The sequence below is a fragment of the Trachinotus anak genome, unplaced genomic scaffold (assembly GCF_046630095.1).
Source record: "Trachinotus anak isolate AG129_WGS33_773 ecotype Australia unplaced genomic scaffold, CSIRO_AGI_Tana_v1 ptg000001l, whole genome shotgun sequence".
NCBI lineage: Eukaryota > Metazoa > Chordata > Actinopteri > Carangiformes > Carangidae > Trachinotus > Trachinotus anak.
The window spans coordinates 17,803,727-17,816,714 of record NW_027273852.1 but is presented as its reverse complement, the minus strand read 5'-3'; the positions used below and the strand labels follow the sequence as shown (position 1 = coordinate 17,816,714).

The window sequence follows — 12,988 nt, the reverse complement described above, 5'->3', positions numbered from 1 at the left end:
CGTGGTTTTGTTTTCTGCAAACAATGTGAAACTGTGCACTGTCCTCCACTGAGGGGGGCAGACCCATAAGCTGCTTTAAGCCCTCTGTCTCTCTGTCCTTTTATATACTGTGTTTGTGTGTGTGTGTGTGTGTGTGTGTGTGTGTGTGTGTGTGTGTGTGTGTGTGTGTGTGTGTGTGTACTTGTACTTGTACTTGTACTTGTACTTGTACTTGTACTTGCTACATAGTAAGGACCAAAAAAAGTATTTTACTAACAGAGTGAGAACATTTTGGGAAAGTGAGGACATTTTGGCCGGTCCTCACTTTTTGAGACACCTTCAAATCACATGTTGAGGGTTAAGACTTGGTTTTAGAGTTCTGGTTAGAATTAGGGTTAGGTTAAGGTCAGGGTCAGGGTTACGGTTAGGCACTCAGTTGTGCTGGTTAAGGTCAGGGTAAGGGGCTAGGGAATGCATTATGTCAATGAGTGTCCTCACAAAGATAGAAGTGTGTGTGTGTGTGTGTGTGTGTGTGTGTGTGTGTGTGTGTGTGTGTGTGTGTGTGTGTGTGTGTGTGTGTGTGTGTGTGTGTGTGTGTGTGTGTGTGCGTGCGTGCGTGCGCGCGCGTGTATGTGTGCTTGACTTTGTCTTTTGTCTTTGACACACACAAAGGGAGCAGGTGTATGAAAACTTTCTACTGAAGTTTGATTGATTTGTGAATTGAGTATCAACGTCACATTTGTCACGTCTCCCTCTGTGACAGTCACTGAAACAGTCTTGTATTAATTACACCTGTGCACAAGAGTTAATTAGTTAATTAGTTCTCTATGACTGTTGACCAACATGGTTGTTGGTTGTGTTACCCGTAACACAACATGATTGCATGTTATGGAGAGAAAACAACTTATATACAGCAAAACAATGGCAGCCAGCTGGAAAGTAGAATTTTCCGCAAAGAAAATTATGCAAAAAAAAGATGAGACTGAGAAGAGATTATTCAATAAGAGGTGAACTTTGCTTGTTTTCATGTTCAATCAAGTGATGAACTTGTTTGTATAGTTCACATCTGTGGCTTTAATCTGCCTCCTAACAGATTCATGTGTGAATGTAGTCTATAAATAGACATGATTACATGTTTGTTAGCACGTACACAGTTCTTCACCGCCATCAGACGATCCACACATTTATGGGCAGCTGATGAAATTTACATCAAGTGAACTTTTACAGCCACACAGATTCGTAACTTTAATTGACCTTCACTTCCTCTTTATTGTGATGCATATTTCATATCTTCTTGACTCTCTGCTGAGCTCATTATCTTGTCATGACCTGGTTTGTATCATTTCATATATTTCTGTATAAATTTTTCTTCCAAATCACCATCGCCCCTGCTCACCTGCCCTTTTATCCCGTGTTTATTATTTGTATAGGGACGGCTATGCAGCAGTGAGACAAAGCAGTCTGACCACTCACAGATGCAGCGACTAACATCGATCTTTTAACAAACATACGCACAATAAAAGAGCCAAATCGTTATGATCAGATAACATAGACTGAGCTTTCTCTGAAATGAGGCTCACTGGGTGCCCCCTGTTAGCTGTGATCAGAGCAGGGACAAACTGTGAACCAGCAACATGGGGATGTGCACGAACAAGTTGCATCTACGACGTCTCCACCTCACAACTTATGGCCTTGTTCAGACCTGGTGTTAACGTGTCTTCAGTGATCTGATCACAAGTGGTCAGCTCTAAGTTGGTCTGTTCTCACCTGTCTCCAGCACGTGAAGGACCAACATCATATTAGGCAGAGGCAGTCATCGGTGTTACCACAGCATTTACAGCCTGAGCTAATTAGGTGTGCACATCTCACACAGGCCTTTAAAATACGTAAAGCTCATAAATAAAATACACAAAGCTCAACGTGAAAATTAATACAGAACAGCACAAAACAAACATTTTACATTAATCTATGATACAGCACAAGTATCATGAATGAGAGGCACCAGATCATTCATGTCTACGTGGACTTCAAATCCATCTGCTCTCTTTTGTCTCAGGCTGCTGTCGGCCGTGTTGCGGACGTCAGAGGTCGAGTCTAGGGCGACCAGAGCGAGCCTGACAGAGCTGCTGAGCCCGCAGATGGGTAAGGACATCGTGTGGTTCCTCAGACGCTGGGCCAAGACGTACCTGCTGGTGGACGAGAAGCTCTACGAACAGGTATGAGGCTTCGTGCTCTTCTGATGTTCTCACACAGGTTTCACAAACCTCAATGTTTACTTTACCCCATTAACAACACTAAACCAGATGTTTCTCTTCCATCGGTCTCACCTTTTTTTCTCTGTCTGTCCTTAGATCAGCATGCCCCTGAGCACAGCGTTTGGTGCAGACACAGAGGGGGCCCAGTGGATTGTGGGATATCTTCTGGAGAAGGTGATCAACAACCTGACAGTGTGGAGCTCAGAGGCAGAGCTGGCCAATGACACCGTGGAGCTGCTGGTGACGCTAGTAGAGAAGAGGGAGAGGTGAGGACGGTGGCGTGGAGATGATTAATCAGTCGCCAGAAAATCAATCTACTGTTTTCATAATTAATTAATTGTTGTGATGTATTCTTAAAGACAAAATGCAAAAATGTTTGTGGTTGAAATATCTCTGGGCTGTGGATCGTTGGTTGGACAGAACGAGACATTAGAAGACGTCACCTTGGACTCTGTGAAATTGTAATTAGCATTTGAACAGTTAATCAGTTAATTGAGAAAATAATCAACAGATTAATCGATAGTGAAACTAATCATAAGTTGTAGCCCTCAAGCTGTTTGTGGCAGGTGATGATTTATGTGAACACATATTATAGGGTTACTCCAGTGGTTTAGTGTTGCACTGTGATGAAGCTGAGGGACTCACATGAGACAGATTAAAACTAATTAATGCCTCAGAAATATTCTCACTCCAATGAGCCAAGCACCAAAACAGCCTGAAGCGATTATTCCTGTAATACAATTTTGCTTGTGTCCTTTTATATTAGATGGAACATCTTTGTTGATCTGGTTTCCAATCATCGTGTTGGGTTGGGTAGAGAAGCCACAGGAGAACATCTCCGACATGCCAGCTTCTCATGAACTATGAAAAACAATCTTGTTCACTTTGATTATGAATTAGATTGTAAAGGTTTTAGGGAGTGTACAGAATATTTTGAGAAACATCTTAACTTTCTGACAAAATGAAAACAGAAATCAGACATTTGATTACATGAGGAATTCAATTCAATTCAATTCAATTCAAATTTATGTGTATAGTGCCAAATCATAATATACATTATCTCGAGGCACTTTACAGGGTAAGGTTGAGACCTTACTTTGTAATAGAGAAAAACCCAACAGTTCCCACAAAGAGCAAGCACTTGGCGACAGGGGGGAGGAAAAACTTTTATTTAAAATCAGGCATCACTTTGTTAAATGTGGTCAAAAAGGTTTGGACGCAGTGATGTGAGGTATTTTAAGAAAAATCATCTGTCTGTGCAGATGTTTTTGCAGATTAATTACATCAAACGCACCGCAGACATACTAACAGACAATCTCCCTCCCTGTGTGTGTGTGTGTGTGTGTGTGTGTGTGTGTGTGTGTCTGTCTGTCTGTCTGTCTGTCTGTCTGTCTGTCTGTCTGTCTGTCTGTCTCTGCAGGGCGAACATTGTGGTGCAGTGTGAGAGCTGGTGGAACCTGGCGAAGCAGTTTGCCAGCCGCAGTCCGCCTCTCCACCTGCTGTCCAGCTCTGTGCAGAGGTCTCTGATGAAGGCTCTGGTCCTCGGAGGCTTTGCTCACATGGACTCTGACACCAAACAGCAATACTGGGCCGAGGTACTGTGTGCATAGGTGGACAGTAAAGACTAAAACATGAAATGATTGATTAGTTGTTTATCAAGAAAGAATGTAAAGCTCTCTCTGGTACCAACTTCAAATGTAAGGATTTGATCCTTGTCTCAGTTTCATCATTGTAAGTTTAATATATTTGGGTTTTGCTGTTTTGATCACACAAAAAAAAAACTATTTGAAAAACTATGATGGTCAGTTTTCACTCTTTTATGCCATTTGGCAAACCAAGCAATTGATCATAAAAGTTAAGAAAAGCTAATTTATCACTTGCTCATTTATCAATACTGAAAATACCCTGTTTCAGGTCCATAATAAATACACACATAAAATATCAAATGACTTAAAATTATGAAAGTAAATGACAAAGACAGAAAGTGCTTTTCTTTTCCAGTCTAAAATATCTAATCCAGACAAACATGCCTCAAAAATTAAAGCAACTCACTGACATTTAGCAGTAACACTGAGTTTAGGAAGGCAGAGAAGGGGGGAGCACCATGGGACTGTAAATTTTATTTTGTGGAACCAGACTAATTAAATTCTGTGTTACAAGCTCCACACCTCCTCGGTGGTTGAAAAGTTCTGGCAAACTTAAGTCCTGTAAATGAAATTAAATTCTCTAAACAGAGAGGAAGAAAAAGTGCAAAGACTCAAGTTTTCCAGACAGTTTTTTGTTCTGTAGCTTTCTTTAAAAGACTTTTTGTTTCTGTAAACAGTGAAGTTTCTAAAGTCAGAGAAGGAATAAAACGAACGGTCAGACAATCAGACAGGTTATAAACAAACCAGTTTTACAACCATGAAGATGAAGTGAAACACAACAAAGGGCAACAGTAAAATTATTACTCACACTGTCTGTTTACGCACAAACTATGATGATGTGCATAGACACAGTTTTTCCATGCAAGGAGCGTAAGGACAATGACGATGTTTACTGTCAGTTTGACCTCCACATAAAATGATTTAGATCATCTTGCTTGTTTATAACATGTCTGATGTGTTTTTAGTGATGCTGTTGTCCTCTGAGATCTACAAACAAAGACCCAGGTTGTAATAAACCGTAACTGTCCTCATATCTCAGAACGTCACCTGGTTCACACCTGGTACTAAATAAAATGACAATACTAACTAATTTCACCACAGTCATGAGCTTTGAGTTAAAAAAAAAAAAAAAAAAATGAGTTGGTCCAGTTCAGAGCTCCTGTGCCCCACAGACTCCGGTCAGATGCAGGGATTAGGAGTGATGGATGCGCTCAACAATATTCCCCCATCGAGTCTTTCTCCCTCGTGTATAACATGATCCTTGTCTTGATCCTGGAGGCCTTTGTCTTAATAGGCTGACAGTAGTAAATGGGGGTGCAAAGCCACAATGACTCCAGAGTAATTATGGGGGGGGGGGTGGATGAGTGAGACAGCAGCTGTTGAGTCATACAGCTGCTCTGTCTGAACATGGATCTGACTGTTGGTGGGGGAAAACTCTTTGTTACATCTTTACACCACTGCTCTCTCCTCACATGCTGGAGGAGTGACAGAAATCTGTTTTATGAAATACCCGAGTTACTCAGTTACGCTGGTTCGACAATCACAACTGAGTTCACATTCACTCAGTGTAAGGATGACACCAGTGAGAGTCCAGTCTGCTCTGCTGCAGGTCAGCCTCAAACCAACAGTTTAAAAACGACTTTAAATATTAAAAACTCCTGAAAGAGAAGTGCTAGTTTTAATTATTCATTTTTTCTCTTATAATTATGTCTTTTCAGTCTCACCAGACCAGTGCACAGTCACTAAATTGAAACTGAATAAGCTGCAAAATAAAGATGAAATTTTAAAATCATGTCGTACATGGATCAATGTGAACTTTTGTGATTAAAAACTGCAAACCTTGTATTTTATCTTCAACCTTTACTTGGTTCTTTTAAAAATATGAAATTACTTGAATTTGAGCCACTGAAACGTCTACAGCCTACTTCAAAATGACAGATGATATACCGTGTGTCCCTTCTGAACGCTGTTTCTCTCCCTCTAGGTGCTTCATCCTCTTCAGCAGCGTTTCCTCAACCTCATAAACCAGGAGAACTTCGCTCAGATCAGCCAGGAAGAAGCCGTCAAACAGGAAATCGTCGCTACGTTAGAGGCGTTGTGCGGCATTGCAGAGGCGACGCAGATCGACAACGTGGCCTCGCTCTTCTCTTTCCTCATGGACTTCTTGTCCAGCTGCATCGGCCTCATGGAGGTAAGAGCGGGGTGGGAAGGTGAACTGAAGTCAGCGAAAGGTAACCTCACAATTCAGAGGAATCCTTAAATAGCTTTACGCTCTGCACCAACGTTACTGTGACGGAAGAGGAATAAAAACAATGATCAGTGTTTATTTTATGATGAAAGTGTCTACACGAAATTCACATTCAGTCTGATTGTGGACTTTTTTTGTTGCGCAGGTTTACAGCAACACGCCCGAGACGATCAACCTCATTATTGAGGTTTTTGTGGAAGTGGCTCACAAGCAGATCTGCTACCTGGGAGAGGTGAGTGGCACATCCTGAATACCTGAAGAAAAGTAGGTGCCACTGTTTCTCAGCCATATGCTGCCAAATGTTTATCTTTGATTATTTTAATTTAATTATTTGAATTTGATGTCAAGTGACGTCATTTGACTTTTCTCAGCTGAGCTTAGAGATGACAAATTTGAAATAGAAAGTCTCTTTCAAACTATGGACATGAAACTTTTTAAACACATGCAGCAATCAAGTTGTATTATGGGAAATGTAGGATCCATTGAATGTGGAGCTTGACCCAAACTACAGACTACAAGTCGGGAAATCTTTTCCTTTGCTGTGTCAGTTTCCACAGTGATTTTGTTCATTTTGTCTTTTTGTCTTGCAAGTCAACAGCTTTGTGTAAGTGCATTACTGATTTTCTGGAGACACAAACAATGTGTCATATGACAATGTTAAAAATACTATAACAATTATTGTTTTTGTTATTATTATTATTATTGTTGTTTTTATTAGATTAATAAAAAAATATTATTGTTGGTTGACTCTCACAGCTCTCATAGTGGTGTCTCCTGCCAAACTGAGCAGCAGAAGCTGTTTTCAAGAGTTGTCCTTCAAGAGTTGGTAGAGACCAAAATCTGAGCTAAAAAAAAGGCAAATAGTATGAAAATGTGACTTCATTTGCTCCAAATGACAGAGTATGTTGCTCTGTAGCTGTTGGATGTTTAAATACACAATGAGTTCAGCTTATCAACTCAAGGGTGTTTTTTTTTTTTCTTTTTGCATGTGGCTAAAAAAAACCTGTTATTTTAGTTTCAAACAAACCAGCAGATCCTGCTGTTTTTACGTCTCAGGAGTATTTAGATGTAGCAGTTAGAAGTTGTGATACTTCATGTAAATTTTTGGGTTCACGAAACTCTGCGAGACATAAACTGTGATGCTACATTTTCTCCTCTCCTCATTCAGACTAAGTCCATGAAACTGTACGAGGCCTGTCTCACGTTGCTGCAAGTCTACTCCAAGAACAACCAGAGCAGGAAGCGAAGCGACGCCACGGCCGAGGAGGACCAGTACCAGGACCTGCTGCTCATCATGGAGCTGCTCACAAACCTGCTCTCCAAAGAGTTCATCGACTTCAGTGACACAGGTTTGTTGGCTCAATGTTTTCAATGACGACTAGAAATCTATGGCCAATGAGAGCAGACTTTAGAAGACTTTTGTGTTTGCATTTACTTGAGATGTTTTTTTTTTTGTTGTTGTTGTTGTTGTTTTTTTTTTTAGATGAGGTGTTTCGAAACCAAGACCAGGGAACGCCAGCCTCCAACAGGACAGTATCAGCAGCAGATGTGGTTCTTTATGGCGTCAATATTGTTCTTCCACTCATGTCTCAGGACCTGCTCAAGGTAAAACTACACAACATGTTTTTTTTGTGTTTGATTCCTGTGTGTGCTTTAAAAAGTTGAATCTGTCTCGAAGACATGTTGTGTGCTCACACTGATCCCGACCTCGTTGTTTCTCCAGTTCCCTTCTCTGTGTAACCAGTACTACAAACTCATCACCTTCATCTGTGAGATCTTCCCAGAGAAGATTCCACAGCTGCCTGAAGACCTCTTCAAGAGCCTCATGTTCTCACTAGAGCTGGGAATGACCTCGTATCCTCCAGCTCACTGTGTTGTTGTTGTTGTTACTTTTGATTTACAGCTGAGTGTTGAGCTTCAGAACGAGAACAAATATGTCCTCAGCACAGTTGTACAGTTGCAGTCCTGCTCACTACCAGATGTGAAAAGGTGTTTTTTTTCAAATCTCAAAGTTGAGCCACAGCAGAGAGGAGAATCACATCCTGATGTTAACTGACAAGATGACTGGTGTGATCACATTTGTCATACGTTGTCTCCTGCTTCCATCTGGAGGCATCGATCTGCCTGGTGCAGCTGCAGAATTTCTCAAGATGGTTGTAAAAAAAAAAGTTTGTTTTCTTCCTGTCTTTTTTGGTGGTTTCTGCTCCTTAACGTCTGTTTTCAGGATGAGTTCAGAGATTAGCCAGCTGTGTTTGGAGGCTTTGTCTCCTCTGGCTGAACAGTGTGCCAAAAACCAGGAGAAGGACACACCTCTCTTCATCGCCACCCGTCACTTCCTCAAGGTATAACACATGCCAGGCTGTGTGTGTCACTGGGATGAAACATGAAAACATAATGATGTATAATGAATCTACTTAACACAACACCGATTTTAAAAAAGTCACCTTTTAAAATAAAATTTGTCAGGACGTTTTCCTGGAACAAATAAATCTAAACAAGAGTAAACGTCATGAATGACAAAGGAAATAAAATTCACTGATGTGCTCTTGTCTTAAAAGAACTGTTTGAAAATTTGAGATACGATCTCATATTTTTCTTTTCAAGAAGTCACTGCTCTGTCCCTCCAGAAAATAGTCTGTCACAAACCCCCCCATAAAAACCACAGCATGTCGGTTTCTCACAGATGTTTTTGTACAGATCAAAAAAATAAGATGCAGCATGGTAATTATGGAGCTTTAGAGTTTAGCTGGTAGGTGGATTTTGTTACCTGTGGACAGCAAAGCGATGATTACTGTACAGACATGAGTCTTATCTAACTGTCAGCAGAAAAAAAGAAAAAAACATTTTCTTTGCCAAACTACTGTGAATGTACACTTTTTTGTATTATAATAATTGTTGCTTTCTTCACTCCCCGTGCTCCGTCCTGTGTCTTCAGTTGGTGTTTGACATGCTGGTCCTGCAAAAACACAACACAGAGATGACGGTGGCAGCAGGAGAAGCTCTTTACACACTCGTGTGCCTGCACCAGGTGAGTACGTGACTACTGACACACCTGCTGGAGTCAGGATGCTCCAGTGGTTTCATCTGCTGATGCTCAAAGAAGAAATGCTCAGAATAAACATAAAAAAATGACATGTAGACATAATATCACTGAACAGCAGGTAGTTTGCTTTTGTTCAGTTGATTTTGTTGCTGTGTAAAGTAGCTGAAGGTTTTTTAGATGATTGAGCTCTTTTCTTTTTGAAGGCGCTTAGTCTGGGCTTTTGTGGAGGTTTTTAAAGTCAGATTTCTTCTAAGCAGGGGTCTTGTTTATAAAGTGGTCTTCAGGTCAGATATAGAATTATCTCAGACTGAAACCCACGATCAAGTAGTTATTCCTTCTTTGCTGCACAAATGTTGGTGGTGACAAATGTTTCCTCCTGGTTGTGTTGTTGCTCTGTCTGTTGTGAAGTCCCACAGGAGTCACTGCTGACGTCCACCTCGGTAACAACAGCAGTCGACCAAACACGACATGAGAAATGTCTTCAGGAGAGACGTTGGCCTCATTTCTGCCACATGGTTAAATATAACTAAACATTATAAAGTGTCACCTTTATACAAGAAAATGAGCAGCTCTCAGCAGGAACAGGAAGTTTTATTCCGTGACTGCAGACGCCCTCTAGTGTCTGTTCTGTACAAACACAGCTCCACTCTGACGGTTCATTCAGTCAATGATGGATCTGATAGTGAGGAAGCTGTTTACTTCTAGATCACTCTTTTTAAACTGCCTGCAAATCACTGTCAGATGTTTTCATTGCATTTTTTTAACCCAACCATCACTGCACATAAAGACTGAAGACTTGACTTACACTATATAGTTTATATACTCTGACTTCTTTTAACTGATTTTTCTCATTCTTTTGCTTTACACATAAAATATTTTATCCATTGTTGTGAAAACCAACCTATGATACATACAGAAAATTAAAATACTTGCATCTGTACTATTTTATTTTAACTATTTTATTTTTTGAAGGAATTTATGGTTTTATTATTGAGGTAATGGCAGAAAGACGACAGGGACTGAAGGAAGAGAGAGATGAGACGATGAGGTTCATGGTCTCAGCCCCCAGTAGTTGATTTTTGAGACTAAAACCAGCACTGACACCTGATAATCACATATCAGCTGAAATGTATCTTTGCCTGTTAGTGATTTTACAACAAACAGCATCTTAATTGTGAGGATTTGCTGCTTTTCTTTGTCTAATAATAAAGTGAACTTTTTTAAATTTTGGTCAGAACGAACAATTTGATGATGTCACCTTTGACTTTAGGAAATTCCAACGGGTATTTTTCCGTACTTTCTGACAGTTTGAATAAGGATCCCTCAAATTGGATTATTGAAGAATTGTAATCAGAGACTTTTTGTGTCTGTGAGTATGTCGGCCAGTAAATGACGAGGAACTGCAGAATAGAAATGACGAACTAGGTCTGAGGTATTTAGTGTCATGATTACAGTTTGTCCACCATAAGTATGAGTTTATTTTTACAGTCTCAGTTTTGTTTACAGGATCTTTGACAGTTGAAAAATGACCTTTTATAATAAAATAAACAGTATAGTGACGACACTGTTTGCTCAAACATCTTTGCTCACTGAATCAGTCGAACTCTAGTTTCGCACTTTTCCTTTATTTGAGTCTGATCTTATCTGTCGCTCTCCTCCTGCAGGCGGAGTACTCGGAGCTGGTGGAGACCCTGCTCTCCTCTCAAAGGGACGCCGTCATCTATCAGCGGTTGGCTGACGCCTTCAACAAGCTGACGGCCAGCAGCACACCGCCCACAATGGACCGAAAACAAAAGGTCGCCTTCCTGAAGAGCCTGGAGGAGTTTGTGGCCAACGTGGGCGGCCTGCTCTGCGTCAAATAACCACTGAGAAACTGACTCCGCCTCGTTCCATCGTTTTGAAAAGCAACCAGTCAGAGACTCCACCCCCCACCCACCCTGGCTTCATCCCTATGAACTATGGGTAGAAGAGACAGCTCTGAGGTCCTCTGTCTCTGCACCTGCCGGGGAATCATCTCACGCCTGAATGTTGACCCCGTGTTCGCCTCCTCGGGTTTCTTTTGTTTTGTTCTCCTCCCCAACTGTAACGCACATCATGACGAGAGAGAGGCGGAGCAGCGGCTGATGTTGATGGGGTTGTCCTCCCCCTCCTCATGTGCCTGGAGGCTGCCAGAGTGCGCGCACACACACACACACACACACACACACACACACACACACACACACACACAAAGGGTAAAACAAGTTGCTGTTATTGAAACGTGAAGAGGTATTTTCCAGTGTGAGGGTTCATAGATGAAGGTGTTAGAGGCGCCTTGACGACACACACACACACTTCTTTTTAACAGTTTCCACTCTGCCACAAACACACACACACATGTCGCCCCAATCTTTCCCAGAGTGCCTTTGTTTTGTTGATTGTTCCGTGTGTATGTGTGTGCGCGTGCGTGTGTGTGTGTGAGAATCACGTCATACATCAACTGACAAGACACGTCAACTGTGCCTGCCATTCGCCAAAAACGCAGCAGATGCACACACATTCACAAACACACACACACACACGTGCACACAACACTACACACACGTGACATGTTGCCATGACAACAAAGGTATGGCCAGCCCCGCTTGATTGTTGGCGATGACAGAAAAACCAAAATCAGATTGCATTTCACTAAAGGGTGTACATATATATACACATATATATAACAGACTGAAATGTTTTTATATGCCAGTAGACAGCAAGAAGAGCTGTATGAGTTCAACATTGTCTGAATTCAGCTAAAGAGGGAGCAACTTTCTGTGTTGACCTTTTGCAGTTTGATATTTTGGATTGTAGTACGACGTTGCAGCCGCCTCCCTCTGGACAGATGAAGGCCCGCAAGACAGATCGGGCCTCTAAACTTTATCAGATTCATTTCAGTAGTTTGTTTTTTTTTCTACAGCAGCACATCCACCGTTTTACTCTTCAGCACACACTGGATCGAAGCAGAGACTGTTGGAGTTGAAGGACAGCAATAACAAACCAAATAAAAAGGAGCAGAGCCACTTGTTGAAGCATTATGTTGGAGACAGATTCCTCCTCGTTCAGAGCACTATCCTGGTTATTGTAGAATGGCTGTTTTGTTAATGAAGTGTAAAAGTGTACATAAACTTATTGTATAAAATGTTCTGGCCTCTGCATTTTCCTTAACATGTGTCGTGTCTGTTTGCAATGTCTTTTATCTACTTTAGTAATAAATAAAGTTATTGATTATACTTTTTATCACAGTGTTAGGACTAATAACTGTCTGGACGAATGAAATGAATGACACAATCACACACAAAGGATCTGGATTTGTTCTCAGGGCTCGGTCAGCTGTGAATATTCCTAACGTTTCCTGTGTGTGGAAGGATCAGGTTTGATTCATTATTTTAATGTTGCGATTGCAGTTTTGTTTTCTCTACAGCAGAGTGAAACAGGGTGAGTTACATTCATTTTATAAAAAAGATAATTGACAGTATTAAACACTAATCAATTTTAGCCTGTTTGGAGTGGTAGAGAAATTATAGACCAGACAGTTTCTGGGGCCAGAGTTATCCGGCGTGTGTGCAGGACTGATCAACTTAGGCATCAGTATGTTTGACTATTTTTAACTTACATTTTAATTCTTCATAAGTTGGTGTATGCACCTTCTGCACAGAACAAACGCTCCCAAAAGACAGAGCTTTATTAAGTACAGGTTCATACATCAACATGTGCACATTCAAATTATTTACAGAATCAAACTCTTTATTTCATTATCAGTTACTGAGGTCCAATCCATTTTTCAACTCTCTGA

The 12,988-nt window shown here is 41.0% G+C and overlaps 1 protein-coding gene across 1 annotated transcript in view; it reads left to right on the top strand.

Annotated features, from left to right (window-relative positions):
- Window positions 1-12,430, top strand: part of xpo4 (exportin 4) — a 63,850-nt gene extending 51,420 nt beyond the window's left edge. The window contains exons 14-24 of the mRNA XM_071481691.1: window positions 2,036-2,195; window positions 2,331-2,500; window positions 3,655-3,829; window positions 5,865-6,071; window positions 6,274-6,360; window positions 7,297-7,477; window positions 7,612-7,733; window positions 7,852-7,982; window positions 8,353-8,470; window positions 9,064-9,156; window positions 10,836-12,430. Coding sequence (XP_071337792.1) covers window positions 2,036-2,195; window positions 2,331-2,500; window positions 3,655-3,829; window positions 5,865-6,071; window positions 6,274-6,360; window positions 7,297-7,477; window positions 7,612-7,733; window positions 7,852-7,982; window positions 8,353-8,470; window positions 9,064-9,156; window positions 10,836-11,033 — 1,642 coding nt within the window. The 3' untranslated portion in view covers window positions 11,034-12,430. The remainder of the gene's footprint in view (window positions 1-2,035; window positions 2,196-2,330; window positions 2,501-3,654; window positions 3,830-5,864; window positions 6,072-6,273; window positions 6,361-7,296; window positions 7,478-7,611; window positions 7,734-7,851; window positions 7,983-8,352; window positions 8,471-9,063; window positions 9,157-10,835) is intronic.
- The last annotated feature ends 558 nt before the right edge of the window (window positions 12,431-12,988 follow it).